At 43.7% G+C, this 21006-nt stretch overlaps 1 protein-coding gene across 1 annotated transcript; it reads left to right on the top strand.

Annotated features, from left to right (window-relative positions):
* Positions 1-2302: 2302 nt before the first annotated feature.
* On the top strand, positions 2303-3232 carry LOC101953485 (olfactory receptor 6F1-like). The gene has a single exon (XM_024111534.1). It carries the CDS (start codon positions 2303-2305, stop codon positions 3230-3232), a length of 930 nt encoding a protein of 309 aa, XP_023967302.1.
* The last annotated feature ends 17774 nt before the right edge of the window (positions 3233-21006 follow it).

The following is a 21006-nucleotide window of genomic DNA, read 5'->3' as shown; positions in this document are numbered from 1 at the left end:
GTGATTGGAACATGATTCCTAACTAATTAGACTATTGTTCCGGTCTAGCCCAGGTTGTAATGGTTTGACTGAAAGCTGAGTCCAGGGGAGGTGAGTGAAAGAGGAGGGTTGTTATGTTGAAGGAAAATGTGATGCAACTTTACTATATTTCTGGGAAGTTCTTTCTTTGTTGTTTGATTCCACCTGTTTGTCTGGCTTGTCTTTTACATTGTAAGCTTTTCAGAGGAGGGAAAGACTTCTGTGCTATGTTAGTGCAGTGCCCAGCACAATGGGGTCCCAACCCTAGCTGGGACCTTAAGGTTCTAACAGAAGACACAAAATATTTAATAAACTTAATTTCTGTAATTACTTACACCAGCTGAGTTCTGGCACATTGATTACAATGGAGCTAAGTTGATTCATACCAGCTAATGATCTGACTGTAACTTGAAGTCTTTGAATCAAGATTTGAGGACATCAGTAACTGAGCCTTACAGTCTATTACAGGAGTCGGTGGGTGAGGTTCTATGACCTCAATGTGCAGAAGGTCAGACTAGATGATCACGATGGTACGTTCTGGCCTTAAAGTCTATGAGACTAGAGTTGGTTGAATTTTTGGAGATGTATAATTTATTCACAAAAATAATGATGTTTTGAGACAATCAAAACTATTCATGAATTCAGGTTGAATTCATGGAATATCTTTGGCAAAAAAAAGAAGAAAACAATGAGAAATTTCATATTGACATTTTCAAATGAACATTTTTCACTTTTCTTCTAAAGGACAGTTTGTTTAGAAATTTAGCTAGATTTCTCAAAAACAATTAAACAGTGTGAAAAAAATTCCCAAAGATTAAACAAAATAAAATAAAATATTTCTGGCTGTACAAAATATTTTGTTTCACTTGTAACAATTTTTCCCCCCCAGTTTTTCATTTCAGCGAGAAAAACTGGAAAAAATACATTCTGGGTTGACCTGAAATGAATTTTTCTTTTTTAAATTTGGCATTTTAGCTACCAAAATGAAACATTGGTCATTCACTCAACTCTAGGCCAGATCAACGATTTATTACACATTTCATTAGGGGTATGTTGCTTACTGGTTAGAGCAGGGAGGGCTCATACTGTCTGGTTTCATTCTCCTCGCTGCAGTTTTAAATCTGGACAAAACATTTGGTGGCAAAAATGTCAGAGTGTCAGTGAGTTCAATGATGTCAAGGCTCTTGCAAACACTCACCTGTATAACACCAGGTGTGTGGTTTTGTTTAAAATAACCCTGGATAACTGTGGGTCTAACAGGAGCTTTACCCATCCTTCCGATATCAGTCAGTGGACAGATGCTGCATTTGCAAACATAACCAGCATTTAAAGTATATCCAAAGAAACCCTCTGATGAAATGAGATGATGAATGGCTGGAATCCCAGATGAACTAAGCAGTCCCTACTGCCACGGGAAGCAACCTCTCATCTGTACTGCTCTGCAGCTTTTAAGACCTGAGCAATTTTTATAGCTCAAGAATATCTAGACATGCACACACACAGCTACTTTGTATTGATGTCTGCTTTAACCTTGCTTCTACCTGCTACTCCTAGACGGGAGATAGCAGGGAGTAGGTCTGTTTCCAAGGACTGGGATTTTGACAGGTGCCTAATAGTGCTAGGAATTAGGGCCCCAATATCTGTTGTTTATAGGACCTGTAGGACCTTTTATAGTTGACAATTAACCAGACTTATGTTACACCTGTCATCTTGGTTGACTTCAGTGATCGAACCAAGGACCTGCATAAGTAAAGCCATGAATGCCTATATTTTGAGTGAAAGAACCAAGGGGTTTCTAACTGGGCCTGTGACAGACTCATAAACTCTGCAGCTTGGGCACAGATAGGTATTCATAAAATGCACTAATCAGTAGATTAGTCGCACACAGACTAGTTGCTTTTGGTGAGTACTTAACTGTTCGATGCTAATCCAGGACCATGAAGATCTGTGTGCCATGAAGATCTGTTTGTAAGACAGGGATCTAGTTATATGTTATGAGATTGTCAAAATCAGGGGCCTAAAATATTTAGGCAACAGTTCCTATTGTAACTGGGTACCTATTGAGTATTGGGTGCCAAACTCCCTTAGGATCCCCATTGACAGTTCCATCCAAGGACAATAAAACACCCATAATTCTAGTGTTGGAATACTTGACAAGAATCAAGTCCTTATAAAGCCCAATTATCTAACAAAAATGAGCTCTATATGACAAAGTTTGACTACGGGTTTAACTATCTTTCTTTTATGGGTCCATTTGTTTCATCAGGTAAAACTCCCAATATTGATGAGCGAGGAAAATCACACCAGAGTGAAGGAATTCATCCTTCTGGGATTCCCTGGGTCTCAGTTTTTGCAACTGTCCCTCTTCATACTCTTTCTCGTCATGTATGTCCTGATCATCACTGGTAATGTGGCCATCATCTTCCTAGTCAGGACCCAGACATGCCTTCAAACCCCCATGTACTACTTCCTCTGCAACTTTGCCTTCCTGGAGATCTGGTTCACCACAGCCTGTGTCCCTAAGACTCTAGCCAATCTTGTGTCTCAAAGCAAATCCATCTCCTTCACCAGCTGCCTTCTGCAGATGTATTTTGTCTTCTCCTTTGGCTGTACAGAATACTTCCTCTTGGCTGTCATGGCCTATGACCGCTATCTGGCCATTTGCTACCCATTACATTATAACATTATTATGAGCAGCACTCTCTCTGTTCAGCTGGCCCTTAGCTCTTGGGTGGGTGGTTTCCTGGTTATTTCCGTGCCAGCAGGTCTGATTGCCAGGTTGTCCTTCTGCGGTCCAAACATCATCAATCACTTCTTTTGTGACATAGCTCCCTGGATAATTCTCTCCTGCACTGACACCTACCTTGTTGAGATGGTCTGTTTCATCATGTTTGCCATCGTCATCCTAGGGTCCTGTGTGATAACCCTGGTATCCTACATTTATATCATCTCCACCATCTTGAAAATCCCCTCATCACGAGGTCGGCAAAGGGCCTTTTCCACCTGCTCTTCCCATCTCACAGTTGTGATTATATGGTTCGGATCCACCATTTTTCTACATGTTAAACCATCCATAGAAACCTCTTTGGAACTAACCAAAATAGTCACCATCTTGAACACAATTGTGACTCCATTGCTAAATCCTTTCATCTATACATTGAGAAACAAAGAGGTCAGAGAGATCTTGAAAAAGGTATTCAGCAGGGGGACTTGAAGTCATTGTAAGATGTCCTGATGGTCACTGATTGTAGCAGAAAACACGGAAAGAGACAATGTCAATCATTTTAATGATGTATTAAAGCCTTAGCAAAGTTACTAGGGTCATGTCAAACTCATGTAAAAGTATCATCAAAGAACATCACATAAAACTTCTGAGATATGTCAATTTTTATTATTAGTAGTACTATTGTCTGCATTATAATAGTGTTTAGGAACCAAAGTCATGGGCCAGTACCCCATTGTACTAGGTGCTGTACAAAGATAGAACAACAAGATGATCCTGCCCCAAACAGCTTACAATCTAAATATTTGGCAAAAGATAACAGTCTTATACTGACAGATAGATGGGAGAGAACAAAGAAGTAATTAAATGAGAAGATGATACAAAACTACTCAAGATAGTTAAGTCCAAAGCAGACTGTGAAGAGTTACAAAGGGATCTCACAAAACTTGATTACTAGGCAACAAAATGGCAGATGAAAGTCAGTGTTGATAAATGCAAAGTCATACACATTGGAAAACATAATCCCAACTATACATATAAAGTGATGTTTCAGAGTAGCAGCCGTGTTAGTCTGTATCCGCAAAAAGAAGAACAGGAGGACTTGTGGCACCTTAGAGACTAACAAATTTATTAGAGCATAAAGTGATGGGGTCTAAATTAGCTGTTACCATTCAAGAAAGAGATCTTGGAGTCACTGACTATTTCTCTGAAAACATCCACTCAATGTGAGCAGCAGCCAAAAAAGTGAACAGGATGTTGGGAATCATTAAGAAAGGGATAGATAACAAGATAGAAAATACCATATTGCCTCTGTATAAATCCACCCTATGCCCATATCTTGAATACTGTATCTAGATGTGGTTGCCCCATCTCAAAAAAGATACATGGAATTGGAAAAGGTGAAGAAAAGGGAAACAAACATAATTAAGGGTATTATAGCTTCCATAGTAGAGTAGAGATTAATAAGATTGGGACTTAAAAAATAGACGACTACGCGGGGATATGATAGAGATCTATGAAATCATGACTGGTGTGGAGAAAGTAAATAAGGAAATGTTATTTACTCTTTCTCATAATACAAGAATTGGGGGTCATGAAATGAAATAAATAGGCAGCAGGTTTAAAACAAACAAAAGGAACGATTTCTTCACACAACAGAATCAACCTGTGGAATTCTTTGCCAGAGGATGTTATGAAGGCCAAGTCTATAACAAATAAATTCATGGAGGATAGGTCCATCAATGGTTATTAGCCAGGATGGGCAGGGATGCAAAACCATGCTGTATGTTCTTATGTTACTGGTAAGAATGACACACATCTCAGCACACTAGCTGCCTAACCATTGTCAAGTTGTTTTGTGTAGGCATGTTATACTAATGCCTTTAGAAACATGATAAATAAATGTCAGTGGTTTTAGTGGCATGTCAAAATGCCATAGTTTTGGAAACATACCAATACATTGCATCCCATTTTTCATGAAAATTATCAGTGACACATCACAGTCTTTTTAAAGACAGTAGAGGTATTTCATTGTCCAAGGAGCATTTTTAGCAACATAACTGAGTGAGGTTAATTTCTGAGATGATTCCAATATTTTGTCATAATAGAGGCATTTCAAATGAAGTCAAAGTTTGCAGAGATATGCCAAAGTTATTTACAGATTTCTAGATACAAGTCAAAGATTTATTGTAGCTTCTAATGACATGTCAAAGTCTTTAAATACATTTTAGGGACATGGGAACATCATAGAAATGTCTTCAGATGCATTAAAGCAATGCCAACATTTTAGAGAGAAGTCTTTCTTTCATCATAATCTTAAATACAAATTGCATCATGTGAAAGTTTGTGGACACATGACAAATGGATGTTGTAATTATCAGAGCCATGTCCATGTTTTTTTCATAGCTTTCTGAAACATAGCAAAGGTTTTTGGACCAGATGCCCAAAGGTATTTAGGTGCCTAACTGCCACTGAAGTCAATGGGAGTTACATGCCCAAACATCTTTGAAGGTCTGGGCTTTCAAGCCTTGTCAAAATTTTGTAATAGAGCTAGAGTTATGTAAAAGTTTGTAGAAGCCTGTCAAATATATATCCAAATGTTGATAGATGTGACAAAGTATTGTCATAGCCTTCAAGTCATGTCCGAGTCTTGTCAAAATGTTAAGTGTCTCTGATCAATGTATTTTAGATTATATCAAAATTATGTCAATGGATGTGGTGATGTGTTCAAAGATTCGGCGTACTGAACAAAATTAACCACATTTTCCTCATAACTGATGTTGCTTGCTCTTTGTAGAGGGAAGTTTTTATCAGAAAGGTAGAGTTTGGTTTGCCCCAAGGTAATATTGGCTGGGATTTTTAAACAGGGCCTAAGGGACTTAGATACCCAATTCCCATTGAAAATCAGCATCCACTTACTTAGCCCCTTTGAAAATGCCTTTTGAGAAGTTGTATAAAACTTTTTCCATCTACAAGATGATCCTTGTTTTGCCCTAACAGGTTGCTTTCATAGTAGGCCTAAGGAACCTAACAAGATAGATTTGGTCATGCTCAGATTCCAGCATACCAGAAATATTTCCATACCATGCCAAGATTGTACACTGGTGGATATAGGGCACAAGGGGCCAGGCAGTGGACCAAAAGTATATGTGTGTGCCCAGGGGTGGGACTCCTGGCACTCAACTTTGATGTCACAGATGGAGTGCACTGGAAACAATCACCATGTAACTGGCTATTCCTGCTTCATTGAAGGTATGCATGAAGACCCTTTCCTGGAGGCAAAGGATGGAAAGTAGGGCTGCTGGGTAGTGGAGCTGCCTTTCTTGCCTTAACAAGCTCAGGGACTTACCTTAATCTCAACCCATTTGGGCAAATCCTGTGGGAATTCTGCATCTGTATTCAGAGAACATGATATCCCTATGTCTTCGGAAAAGCTGGAAGAATAAAACAGCAGGAACTCAAGACATTTCACATACAGGGCAGCATTTTGCTCTTAGTCTGGATTCACATTCATTGTAACTATCTCCAACAAATTTCAATGGAATTATTCCCAATTTACAGCAGTGTAAATGAGGACAACTTCACCAGATTTTTGACACAGCACTCTGGGGATCCCATATTAACCACTGTCATATAATTATGATATGTTTTGTACAATGTATGCCGTGTGAGGTATCATTTTAAAAGTCTTGATCTGTTCAACATAAATTTACTGTTGGATTGTATATGCTATCATTGTGTATGAAGTTACAAAATTTAGCTATGTGTGTGTTACTGAAATATGGTGTGAAGTTGGGAACACCCACAACCAGCCTTTCAGGTACAACAATGGATAAGCCAGACGCACTGATGACCCATCAAAGGGAATCCACTTTCCCAACAGCCATCCCAGAAGACTTCTCAGAGAGAACACATAGACAATGGAGACTGCTTGATCAATCAATGCCACTCCTTGCATGGTGAGGTAGTACTCAAGAACTTTCCCAATCTCTTCCCTGGCCATTAATCACATTGACTATGGCTGAGATTTACAAAGAAGCTTAGGGGAGTTAGGCACTAATGGGAGAAGATTGCCTACTTCTCTTTGGCTTGGGCTGCACTGTAAAGCTTTCCCGCTGTCCTTATGTTAGCTAGGAGCATGAAAAAAATGCTGCAACTATATTGAAAGAACAATTATTGTGGTGGCAGAGCTAATGTCATGCAGGGAGGTGGTGTAGCTATGCCAACAAAAGAACTCCTTTTGTCAGCATATGCTGCTTCTCCTCTAGGTGGCACTGTAGAAGGGGCACCATCACCTCTCAAACTTCTCCATGCAGCAGAGGATGGTTCTGCTGTGGCCTACCTCAGTTTCCCTCCTTAATGAGGTGACAGTGAGGTGAGGTTACTTAAAGAGCTTGGTCAAGGAGCAGCCAAACAGTCTACTTCACAGCTGTTTATCTCCCTCTAATAAAGCCCTCTGAAAGGAGCATTTGTACAAAGGTTGAAAAGCTCTGATCTTGGAGCCTGGATAAAACTTTAAAGTCCAAAACCAAAAATCTCTAGATTACAACAGCAGCTTCTTCTGCTGTACAGATTAAGGCTTCTCCACAGCCTGTGGAGCTCTGCAGTCTTCCCCCTGTTTGCTCATGATTTCTGCCAGCCTTTCTTTGTAGTCGCTTTCCTGCTTTGTTAAGGTCTACCCCAGGCCTCCTCATCTGTTATCCTTTCGCCTAGTTCAGGCTCCTGAGGAACTCTCTTCTTTTGGAGCTTCCTTTCTTCTCAGCAACAGAGGGTCCTGTGGCACCTTTGAGACTAACAGAAGTACTGGGAGCATAAGCTTTCGTGGGTAAGAACCTCACTTCTTCAGATGCAAGTAATGGAAATCTCCAGAGGCAGGTATATATCAGTGTGGAGATAACGAGCTTAGTTCAATCAGGGAGGGTGAGGTGCTCTGCTAGCAGTTGAGGTGTGAACACCAAGGGAGGAGAAACTGTTTCTGTAGTTGGATAGCCATTCACAGTCTTTGTTTAATCCTGATCTGATGGTGTCAAATTTGCAAATGAACTGGAGCTCAGCAGTTTCTCTTTGGAGTCTGGTCCTGAAGTTTTTTTGCTGTAAGATGGCTACCTTTACATCTGCTATTGTGTGGCCAGGGAGGTTGAAGTGTTCTCCTACAGGTTTTTGTATATTGCCATTCCTGATATCTGACTTGTGTCCATTTATCCTCTTGCGTAGTGACTGTCCAGTTTGGCCAATGTACATAGCAGAGGGGCATTGCTGGCATATGATGGCATATATAACATTGGTGGACATGCAGGTGAATGAGCCGGTGATGTTGTAGCTGATCTGGTTAGGTCCAGTGATGGTGTTGCTGGTGTAGATATGTGGGCAGAGTTGGCATCGAGGTTTGTTGCATGGGTTGGTTCCTGAGTTAGAGTTGTTATGGTGCGGTGCGTGGTTGCTGGTGAGAATATGCTTAAGGTTGGCAGGTTGTCTGTGGGCGAGGACTGGCCTGCCTCTCAAGGTCTGTGAAAGTGAGGGATCATTGTCCAGGATGGGTTGTAGATCACTGATGATGCGTTGGAGAGGTTTAAGCTGAGGACTGTAGGTGATGGCCAGTGGAGTTCTGTTGGTTTCTCTTCTGGGCCTGTCTTGTAGCAGGAGGCTTCTGGGTACACGTCTGGCTCTGTTGATTTGTTTCTTTATTTCCTTGTGTGGGTATCGTAGTTTTGAGAATGCTTGGTGAAGATCTTGTAGGTGTTGGTCTCTGTCTGAGGGCTTGGAGCAGATGCGATTGTACCTCAGTGCTTGGCTGTAGATAATGGATCGTGTGGTGTGACCGGGGTGGAAGCTGGAGGCATGAAGGTAGGCGTAGCGGTCGGTGGGTTTTCGGTATAGGGTGGTGTTAATGTGGCCATCGCTTATTTGTACGGTGGTGTCCAGGAAGTGGACCTCCCGTGTAGATTGGTCCAGGCTGAGGTTGATGGTGGGGTGGAAGCTGTTGAAAGCATGGTGGAATTCTTCCAGGTGGAATTCTCTGATACTTTCTTCTCAGGTAACTATCCCCAGGTCGATCTGCGTTGACTCATCCCCTTCAGTGGAGCCTGTAACAGGTAGGCTCGGCATCTGAATCCCTGAAACAGCCAGCTCTGTGACAGGCTCTGATGGCACAGCTATGCCAGTTTTCTAGACAAGACAGTCCATCTGGTCCCTTTGGAAATCCCAACCTATGTGCGCAGTAAGGCACCATTCATCATAAACAGGGGTATCAAGGTCAGGCCCAATGAGCACGGTACAGAAAAAAATGCAATGTGTATGTATCATTCTTAAATCATTGCCTAACACGCACATGCTTTATTTGGCTTTGGGACAAAATGTGGGGTCTTTCTTTACAGTTCATGGAGGATAGGTCCATCAATGGCTATTAGCCAAGATGGGCAGGTATGGTGTCCTTAAGCCTCTGTTTGCCAGAAGCTGGGAATGGGCGAAAGGGTATGGATCACTTGGTGATTACCTGTTTTGTTCATTCCCTCTGAAACACCTGAGATTGGCCACTGTCGGAAGACAGGATGCGGGGCTAGATGGACCTTTGGTCTCACCTGGTATGGCCATTCTTATTTTCTCATGTACAAAGGTTTTACTCTGTACTTACTTGGGCAACACTCCCATTGATGTTAAAGGAGAGTTTTGCATGATAAGGCTTGAATTTCAAATGAGGCTGGTGGAGTTTCAATGGGATTTAAGCACTTAACTTCCTCAACCTCCTCAGAAAACTCCACCCTAAGTAAAAACTGAGACCTAGATTCTATCACCCTTGATCACGATTTTAGTGGGACTACTCAAGGAGTAAGGTGCTACTCACTGAGAGGAAGGGTGGCAGAATCTAGTCCCAAGAAAGGACATCTTTTGATCCACTGTGGGAAAATTGAAGATAAATGTGTCAACTAATGGAATTCACTAGCTATTTGACAAGGAATTCAGCATGACCTTGCAGATGATACACTGAGTAGGGATTGTGCCAGCAATAGACTTGTTCATTGTGTGACCTTGGCCACCCCACTTTCACGTCCTGGCCCTCAGTTTCCCTGTCTGTGAAATGGAGATAATGATACCAGTGGAAGTTTGTTAGGAAATAGAATTGCCATTCTATGCACACTTCAGAAATGTTCTTTCATCCCTAATCAGAACCAAACACTGAAATGTACTGAAAAATTAAATTTCTAAAATATTTCATTTTAGTGTAAACAGAGTCAGGATGAGCTCTACCCTGACATCTGGTGGTGAATTATGGCAAGTGTGGAAAAGAACTCCAGGGGCTGATCTTGTTTGCATAGGCACACCCACCCGCGTGGCATGAAACAACAGCAACTGAAAGTGGTTACTTTGGCTGGTGTGAGATCCCCAGTTTCTCTGTTATTGGGGCAGGAAAAATAAAGTTTTGTTACCCTGATTCTGTGAATCAAGGCCAGTGGAACTGTTGTACAACAGAAGAAATGAGTGAGTCCTTCACCATTACCTAAGTAGCACTTGCTTGACAAGGGGCATGGGTTACAAAACCCAGTGAATTGAGAGAGAGAGAGGATAGGGGCAGGTATTTGTATTGGATGATATGGACCCATCTCTGAGAGCTTGAAACAGCAACTGCATCACCTTCTCTCTCCACTGTTGAATGTCAGATCTAACTTTGATTCCATTAGGAGTCTAGTTACAGGCTGCTGAGCTGAATTCACTTTGACCTAATGGTGTACCAGCACTGGGACTCCTCTACTCTGAGCTGAAATCACTAAGAGCTGAAATCACAAAAGAGTTAAAGTTATTAAGTGCTGTGTTAACTAGTGGGGGAGCCTGAAGCTATATTGCTAAGCAGCTGGCGGAGCAATTTGTGGGGATGACTGGAGGAGCAGTGAGCGGCGCGGAGCCTTGCTGGGACGGTTGGAGCGGCCCAAGGAACGGCAAGTGGAGCTGTTTGCGGGGATGGCTGGAGTGGCTCACAGGTCGCAGAGCAGAGCATCTTGTAGAGCGGAGCAGTTTGTGGGACAGCAGGAAGCGGACTGGCTCATGGTGAAGGCTGCAGCGGAACCCCACGGAGAGACGTCCGGCCTCGGATAACGTAAGGTGCCCCTTAACACCCTGCATGCCCCCCTTTTACTCTGGGGCTGCACTGACCAGGGACAGAGACTTTGGGGGGTGTTGGACTTTGGGGACTCTGGGTGATTTTTGGGTTGCTGGATTCAAGAACCAAAGGGAAAGAATACAGCCCAATTTGCTGGGGTGGGTTTTTTTGCTCATGGTTGTGTTATGAATCCTGTTTGTGGTGTTTTTCCAATTTAATGCTGATGTCGTTTACCTCATGTTATTAAACATTTTCTGCTACACTCAGACTCCGTGCTTGCGAGAGGGGAAGTATTGCCTCTTAGAGGCACCCAGGGGGTGGTATGTAATTGTCCCAGGTCAGTGGGTGGGGGCTCGAGCCATTTTTGCATTGCGTTATTGAAACGGAACCCCTAGATACAGAACCCGGCCCTTGTTGCTGCCAACTTAGATGGGTAGAAGGGTTACATTAGAAACATCACAATTACATTACTGAAATAAAATGTGGTGATGAGGTTGAAATATTTCTTATCAACTTTAGCATTATATTATAAATTATAGTATAATATAGTGTAATATACATAAATTATAATATAACACAAAATTCAGAATGATAAATTCAATATGAAACATTTTGACCAAATTGAAACAAATCTATTTGCTAATTTCCCTTTAAAAGATGTTCACGTGAGAAATGTTCATTTCACTGAACTTGCATTTTTCCAATAGAAAACAACATTGGAAAGCTTCCTATCAGCTGTAATAGTAACCTGCTTTGAAAAGTGCTTTCAGATCTATGTGTGTATGTGTGTAAAATCTATGAACCTTTGGTTTAGAATTTTGCAACTGATATAAAAATGGAACATATATAATTTTGAAAGTGATACCAAAAACCACAGTGGGACCATTTGGGTATTTGTTGCAAAAGTAGTAATTATGAGTGAGGGTGGGCAAGTGTCCTGGTTGTGTTGTTGTGTCTGAGGGATTTTGTGTGGATTTGTGGAAGTGGTAAATGACACAGGTGTGATGTGGTGAGGGGCTAAGCTTTTTGGGGGCTATTGTGTGTGCTGGTTGTGTTGCTATGTTAGTGACAATCTCTGCCCCAAAGAGATTATCATCTAAATAGAAACGATGTATAAAGTGTGAAAGAGGAAACAATTTATCCAAGGTTACACAACAAGTAAGAGAGAGAGCTGGGAACACAACCCAGGTGTCCTGACTTCTAGTACAGTACCCATCCCACTGGGCTATGCTTCATAGGCACTGACTTTTCCTTTTCCCTGGGGGTACTCCACCCTTGTTCCACCTAAGGGCCCCGTCCCCAGTCCACCCTTCCCCCAAGGCTCTTCCCTTGCTCCGTCTCCTCCCCCAAGACCCCACCCTTGCTATGCCTCTTCCGACCCCACTCCACTCCCTCCCCAAGGCCCCCACCCGCCCACCACTTGCTGCACTCCACCTTCCCCCAAACCGCTCCCCAAGCCGCCAACCAGCTGATCGGTGATGCTGCAGAATAGCTGTGTCTGATGAGTGTTGAGCACCCACTATTTTTTTGGGAGCACCCACGGAGTCGGTGCCTCTATGCCCTGCTGCCTTTCACTTAAATACTTGAATTATGCTGTAGGGAAATAGCCTAAATTGTACACTGAAACAAGACAACAGGAGGCTATCATTACAACTGGGCAAATCACAGATTTTTCCAGTTCAACCAGCAAACCAAAAAATCATAACACTCTCTGCTTGATTTAGAAGAGGGAAGTGAATCCAAATCTTCTATCTATGGAGAGTACCAAAAGCACCAGCTATTGTGGTATTCTCCCTCGGTTTCTCTGTGGCCCAATGGATATTTAGGTTTTTGTTCAATATGAAACAGCATCAGCAGGAGAGATTCAGAGCAAAGCATCCCACAATGGCCTGTAGCCTCATGGCTATAGGATGCTTATCTGTGAAAGGGACTCTGAGTTCAAGACTCATCTTTATAACAGGGATTCTGTCCTGGATCTCTCATATTCTGGGCAGAGGCCCTTGTCGGTTATAAGAGATAGATGGCCTGAAGGTTATAAAAGGTCGATGCTATTTTTTAAAGCTGGCCCTGAGGACCTTTTTCTCACCCCAAATTAATTGGGTCAAATTCACAAATAGTTTCAGGTTGACTGAAATTGAATTTTTCTGCAAAGCAATTATTCATCTGAAAAATTTCACTCGTTCCTACCCGTTGTCCACTTGGCACTAGAAAATATGGCATAGGGAATAATCCTTACTGGACAGAAAGGGTGGGTGGAGATGGAGTGATGTCCTACTGGGACTCACTCAAGTCTAATTTCTATGGGCTCATTGAAATAAACCTATCTTCCTTAGGCTCCTTGACAAATTCCAGCCTAAGCAGCAATTTTTAAAGAAATTAAGGTTTCTTGTGGGATTTTCAAACGCATCTCTACGTGACTGACATCTTTTGAAATCCCACCAGGTGTTGAAATGCCTTTAAATACCCACCCCAGACCCCCTTCTTCGTCTGAATGGTCTAGAGAAGGAAGATCAGGAGCTTCTCATCATACAAGAACAAGAGAACATTAAATGAAATTTAAAGGTGCCAGCTTCAAAACTGCTAAGAGGAAATACATTTTTCACATAACATGTACTTAGTCTGTGGAACTCACTGCCACTGTAATCCATCAAGCCAAAGAATTTAGCAAGATTCAAAGAGGGATTGAACATTTACTTGAACAATTATATGCAGTGTTATAACAGTTAATGATAACAAAATATTTGGAAGCGATATAAAAATTGCATAATTCTGAGCGTAAACCAATGTTGAACTATTAGAGATCAGGATGAGAGCTAATGTGGGGGGCAGATTATCCCATATCTGTTACTATGGGATTCTTACACCTTCCTCACCGAATCTAGCCAATGAGGTTGCTAAAGATGTCCTAAGACCCACACCCCCTCTCATTGAAATAGGCACCTAACAACTCCAGGCTGCCGGGGATGTGCCGTCCTCTGGTTGGGATTCTCAGCTGTGAACCCTCTCTTGGTGTTAGGTGTCTACACCACCTTTGGAAGGAGGAACGCTGTGAATAAATAATGTTTAAATGGCATTGTCATAGAAGGACAGGATCCTCAGTCACCAGCCTCTCTTACAAGTGCACCAACCACCAGGTGATGGAGTCAATCTCACACTCTCTCTCTCTCTCTCATTTGCCCATTGAGTCTTTCCTTACTGATTCACAGTGGAATAGTTTCAACCAGGAGAGACTGAGGGAGCCCACTATCAGAGTGTCTCATAGTCCAGTGTTTAGAGCAGGCACCTGGAAAGTGGCAGATCCTTGTTCAAAACCCTCCTTAGACTGAAGTGGGGACTTGAACCAGGTTCTCCCACTGTACAGGGAGATTTTGGCGTACTAGCAAAATACCTAGACCACTATTGATGATTGGAATATCGGTTGTCATGCTTATGGTCAAAAGGAGCAAAATCAGCTGGTTTAAGCAGGCCTCTGCAACAGCCTCACCACATATAATCAGTGTTGACAGGGCCAATTCAATCAGGGTGGATGTAGTCCACTCCCAATAATAGATGAGGAGGTGTCAATTCCAGAAGAGGAAAAGCTGCTTCTGTAATGAGCCAGCCACTTCCAGTCCCTATTCAAGCCCAGATTAATGGTGTTGAATTTGCAAATGAATTTTAGTTCTGCTGTTTCTCCCTGATTGAATTGGCCCTGTCAACACTGGTTCTCCACTTGCGAAGTAACTCCCTGCTCTCCATGTGTCAGTATATAATGCCTGCATCTGTAACTTTCACTCTATGCATCCGAAGAAGTGAGGTTTTTACTCACAAAGCTTATGCCCAAATAAATCTGTTAGTCTCATAGACTCATAGACTTTAAGGTCAGAAGGGACCATTATGATCATCTGGTCTGACCCCCTGCATGCTGCAGGCCACAAAGCCGTCCCTACCCCTTCCCTTGACTCTGCTGTTGAAGTCCCCAAATCCTGTGGCTTAGTGACTTCAATTGGCAGAGAACCCTCCTGCTAGCAATCCCCGCCCCATGCTGCGGAGGAAGGCGAAAAACCTCCAGGGCCTCTGCCAATCTACCCTGGAGGAAAATTCCTTCCCGACCCCAAATATGGCGATCAGTAAAACCCCGAGCATGTAGGCAAGAGTCTCCAGCCTGACCCTTGTTAGCCATTATACTATTTACCTGCCATGGCACGGTATTCCTTTGGCTAAAATCATGTTTTTCCATTAAACCATTCCCTCCATAAACTTATCTAGCTTAATCTTAAAGCCAGACAGGTCCTTCGCCCCCACCGTTTCCCTCGGAAGGCTGTTCCAATATTTCACCCCTCTGACGGTCAGAAACCTTCGTCTAATTTCAAGCCTAAACTTCCCCACGACCAGTTTATATCCATTCGTTCTCGTGTCCACATTAGTACTGAGCTGGAATAATTCCTCTCCCTCCCTTGTATTTATCCCTCTGATATATTTAAAGAGAGCAATCATATCCCCCCTCAGCCTTCGTTTTGTCAGACTAAACAACCCGAGCTCCTCTAGTCTCCTTTCATACGACAGGTTTTCCATTCCTCTGATCATCCTAGTGGCCCTTCTCTGTACCCGTTCCAGTTTGAGTTCATCTTTTTTAAACATGGGAGACCAGAACTGCACACAGTACTCCAAATGAGGTCTCACCAGCACCTTATACAACGGAAGCAGCACCTCCTTATCCCTACTAGATATACCTCGCCTAATGCATCCCAAGATCGCATTGGCTTTTTTCACTGCCACGTCACATTGTCGACTCATAGTCATCCTGCGGTCTACAAGGACCCCTAGGTCCTTCTCCTAGTCTTTAAGGTGCCACCAGACTCCTTGTTGTTTTTGTAGATACAGACTAACACGGCTACCCCCTGATACTTGACACATATAATCAAGAAGCCAGGAAGGGAGGGGATCGAGGGGCGAGCCGACCCTTTGTCCTTCCTGGTGAGATCTCTGTTCAAACTGTTGAGATATGAGTTTTAGAGAAAAAGGAAGCTTATCTATATCTGACCTGGGATGTGTTTGTTTGTGAGAGCCCTCAAAACACACGGGCTCTGCAAAAAACACCTCTGTCTAATTGATGGTTTAGGAAAAAACTCTTGCTTAACCTTTGAAATTGCTTGCTTAACATGTTTTTTATTGGAATATTATTGTTACACTAACCCAAATAAATAAGGGGAGAAAGTATGAGGTAGGTGGACTCTTCAGGGACACAGTTTAGGGTCCCCAACGGCATCTGAAAGACAGGCCAATTGGATGACTCAACTGTCATACCACTCGAAGACTACTCCCCCCAGATCAGGCCCTGCAGCAACAGTAGGGAGAGGGGAACACTGGTCTTTCCCCAGTTTATGAATTGTACTGGGGCATAGGTGTCTTCACTCCTGGTGTGGGGCTGCATGCACAGAAGCGGAAAGTTAAACACATAGACGTCTGGGGACCTCCAACTGCAGAAATGTAGTTGCTGAATGAATTTAGGTGCCTACATGGTATGGGGGCACCTGATTTGGGGGGTCTCTTTGAATCCCAGCAGGGCCTGATTCTGGCATTTATGTGCCTAAAATGGCAGTTAGGTGCCTAAATCCCTTTGTAAATCTGGCCCCTACTGAGATTTTAAAAAGTTCCTTAGCAAGTCTTGACCATGCTTACAATGCTTTTTTAAAATCCCACCAAGTCACCCGTCTGCATCTTTAGGTTCATAAAAACCTCTGATAATGTGGCTCTTAGGGCCAGATTTTGAAAGGTATTTAAGGTGACTGGTGGGATATTCAAAGGGAATCTAGGTGCTAAAATCCATTGAAATTAATGTCTAAATGTGTAACTGGTTTTGAAAATCCCAGCAGTCACACCTAAATATCTTTCAAAATCTGGTCCTTAGTTTCTTAGAATAAGAGACATTAAAAGTGCAATGAGCCAGATTCTCAGAGGATAGATAGAGCGCATTCACTTCAGGGGAGATACACCAATTTACACTAGCTGGAGATCTGACCTATAGACTCCAATGGATCCACACTCCTATACATAGGCTTGTCAAAATTATTATTTGTTAAATAATTTTGACAGATAATGTCAATATAATATCAAAAAAGAACTAGATAAATTCATGGAGGATAGGTCCATCAATGGCTATTAGCGAGGATGGGCAGGGATGGGGTCCCTAGCCTTTGCTTGCCAGAAGCTGGGAATGGGCAACAGGGAATGGATCACTTGATGATTACCTGTTCTGTTATTTCCCTCTGAAGCACCTGGCATTGACCACTGTCGGAAGATCGGATGCTGAGCTAGATTAATCATTGGTCTGACCCAGTATGGCCATTCCTATGTTCTTATGTTTAATATTTATTTTAAAGATTTTTTTTTAAACTACATAAACTTTTACAATTGCATGAAATTAGGAGGTGGAGGATCAAACAACCACTTAATGAGAGCAGACACTGAAATTCAAAAAATGAAAGATTTATAGACTGTTAGAATATCAGTTGTCAACCTCATGTCAAAATACACAAAGTGAATAGCCCTTAAGTCAACAAACCCTACCTATTTTTACAATTTTTGATTTTTGCTCCTCTAGTGTAACAAGCCTAATTCAAAAGTCTAAATTATTGGATTTCGACTCTAATACATTCTCAAGCAACATTTTTCATACTTTGCCTATCGATACATATCAGTTATTATGGAAAGCAATTTGGTCACTTTGTACATGTACGGTGAAATCAGCATTTACCAACACAAATCTAACCCTTCCCAGCACAGTAGCAGAGTGTGGGACCCAATAAACTTATTCCCCATTTCATTTGAACCTAAAAGTTAATCTAGTAATTGTTTTGCCTCCTCATAAAGGCAACAAATTTCCTGACAGATTTCCGCAGGGAAAATGTTTTACTTCTTTGTTTCTGAAATTATATATGAGGGGATTGACAAATGGGGTTAGAACGGTGTAGAAGACCAAGAAAATTTTCTTTAAAATCTATTGGATTGTTGATGCGTGGCACTATGTAGAGGAGCAGTATGGAGCACTATGGAGGAGCAGGTGGAAAATGCCTTTTGCTGTCCGGTGGTTGAAGGGATTCTCAGGACGGTGATGATGATACAAACATAGGATGCCAGCGTTAACAGAAATGGGGGTAGGGCACATATGGTAGAGAATGAGAAATCAGCGAGGGTGAGTAAGTGGGTATCACTGCAGGAGAGTTTGATCAATGAGGTGAAATCACAAAAGAAATGGTCAATTTCTTTAGGACCCACAGAACATTAACTGGGAACTCAAATAGTCAATGATGCTGTTTGATGCCAAATCTGCTTATCCAGCACCCTGCGGCAATCTGGATACAAGCCCTGGTGTTCATTATAGCTGCATAGCGCAGTGAATTACATATGGCTAAAAACTGACCATAAGACATTACGGATAAGAGGGAACATCCAGCCGGGCAACCAAAGAAGTTTTAAAACTGCATGATGTAGCTGCTAACGGAAATTTTAAAAACTGAGGTCAAGAGTCCATGGGACTTGTGCTCCTATATCATAGGTGAGGAGCTTTGGTGTGTGCCCCCCTCTCTCTGCCCCCCCGTGTGGACAGGGCTAGACAGCAGTCTCACTCCGTCCATGCGGCCACCCCAGCCTGGGAGTGAGGGGCGGTGCACTCTCGGGCTTCCGTACCCACAGACAAAGCCCGGGAGGAACCACTCCCATTTATACTTACTGGACACAAGGCACTTGCTCGTGTTGTACAGGAGGCTAAGCGACCCCCCTGTTATACACTGAGCAATGAGGGCTCCCTCCGTGTGGGGCAGAGGCGAGACCCTGTGCTTCAGGGCCGAGGTAGCTGGTGGACAGACCCCACCGGAGCGGGGAATGTCAGCAGGCGCCACTCTGCCTTGGAAGGAGTCATCTCCACTTGAGCAAGCGAGACTCCCCACAACCACCAGGCACCTCTTCCGTCAGTGGACAGTGACCCTGACTCCGGAAGAGAGCCCCGGGAGAGCAAGAGAGAGACGGGGTGTCCCTCGGCTGGGCCCCCTGGGACGAGATTCAGCCCAGCCACAGCGGGGTACACAAGGCACTAGGTGGAGAGGGGAAGGAGCGAGAGAGCCAGGCTGGAGGCCTCCGGGCTCTGCTCCCCTCTGCAGCAGCCTGAGTGGGGGGCCTCAGGGCTTTTCCCAGCGTGTACCCAGCTCACACAACCTTGTGACACAGGTCCAGGCCAAGCCTTCGGAATAAGGGGAGAGGAAAGGGCAATGCTGCCTCTTCCCCGGCTGTGCAGGGAATCACCTCGCCCTCCTGGAACTGCCCTCTGGGGACCCAACTGGGATTGTAGCTCATTGAGACTTCCAGAACCTGGCCCCATTGCGGTCACACTATGAAGGAGAACAGAAACACCTGCCTTTAAAATTCAACTGTATCTGGGGTGACCCACCTGTATTTCAAGTTCACTAAAAGAGGACACTGCTGCGGGGGGGGGGGGGGAGCTTGCGGGAGTATTTCGGGGTGCTGGAGGGGTGTGTGTGTGTACTGGGAGATGGTATTTGGGAGGTGCTGGACAGAGTATTTGGGGTGTGTAAGGGGTGTGTGTATCCTGAGAGGGGTGATGAGGGTGCTGGAAGGGGTATTTGGGGGTGCTAGAGGGGGTATTTAGGGAGTGCAGGAGGGGCTATTCATGGTGCAGGAGGGGTATTTCGGGAGATGCTGGAGGGGTGTATGTGTACTATGAGGGTGTATTTAGCAGGCACTGGAGGGGATATTGGGGGGTGCAGGAGGTGGTGTTTGGGGGTAACTGGAGAGGTGTGTGTGTACTGGGAGGGAATATTTTGGAGTAATGGGGGGATATTTGGGGGGAGCTGGAGGGGTGTGTGTGTGCTGGGAGGGTTATTTGGGTGTGCTGTAGGAGGTAACTGGGGTGGGGGCACATACTGCAGGTGGGAGACAGTGTCACTCCCTGTCATGGTGGCAGGGTGGCTGGTGCAGGCCTGAGACGTAGCAGCAGCCCATCAGTCAGCGCCTCACTGCAGAGGTGGGGAGCAGGTGCATGGCCCTGTCACCCCTCCTAGCCAGGCTCTGAAGCCCAGTGGTGGGGCAAGAGGCCCGGCCAAGAGGCGTTTGGCGGCTTTGCTTACCTGGCGGGCTGGGGCGGGCTGCGGTGAGCAGGATCCAGCAGCTGTGGATGCAGCGGAGGGACCAATTGGGGTATAGTGACAGTTTTCCCAGACATTTCCTCTTATTTGAAAAATCCACCTGGACGGAGGGCGGCGAATTGAAAGAGAGGTCATGTCTTGGAAAACCCAGCCATATGATAACCCTCACATTATCTAGCAGGCTGAGGAAGCGCGGCCCTGCACTCAGCGTGATGGCATTTCTCTGTCTGTGTGATAAATGAAGGGTAGCTCCATTTTATGGACCCAGCCAGCCAGTTAGCTATAAAATCCCTCTTAGTAGCTGTTCTCTACTTGCTTTACCTGTAAAGGGTTAAAATAAGTGAGTGGGCACCTGGCCAGGAGAGCCAATGGGAAGGCTAGAACTTCTTAAAATTGAAACAAGACTCCCTTTTGTCTGTCTGTTGTTGTTCTTCCAGAGCAAGGGAACAGGAAGAAACTATGCTGTAAGAAGCTTGGGGCCATGTATGAAATAATCATCAGGCACATACCTAGAAGCTACTCATTTAAAACCGCAGATATGTAAGTAGATCAGGAAAGGTTTAGGAAGACTCAATTAGGTTTATCCCTTTTATTTCTTTATAGCTTGTGGACTCCTCCGTGCTAACCCCAAATGCTTTTGTTTTGCTTTTAACCTTTAAGCTGCACCTCAAGAAAGTTATTCTTGATGATTAATCCTTGTTTTTTTTTTAAATCTAGCAATAGCCTGTGTTTCCAGATGTTTTCTTTCTTTTTGTTTTTAATAAAATTTCCTTTTTTTAAAAATAGGATTGGGCTTTTGTGTACTAAGAGGTTTGTGCACGTTATTTAATTATCTGGTGGCAACAGCTCATTTCCTCTGGCTTCTTTCTCAGCTCTTTCCCGGAGTGGGGGGTGAAAGGGCTTGAGGGTACCCCACAGGGAAGAATCCCCAAGTGTGCCTTCCTGGATTCTCAGAGGGGTTTTGTACTTGGTTGGTGGCAGCATTTACCAATCCAAGGTCAGAAAAAAACTGTATTTTTGAGAGTTTAATACAA

This window comes from Chrysemys picta, chromosome 13 (assembly GCF_011386835.1).
Source record: "Chrysemys picta bellii isolate R12L10 chromosome 13, ASM1138683v2, whole genome shotgun sequence".
Lineage (NCBI taxonomy): Eukaryota > Metazoa > Chordata > Testudines > Emydidae > Chrysemys > Chrysemys picta.
Note: the sequence above shows the minus strand (reverse complement) of the source record. Positions and strands in the feature narration are given on the sequence as shown.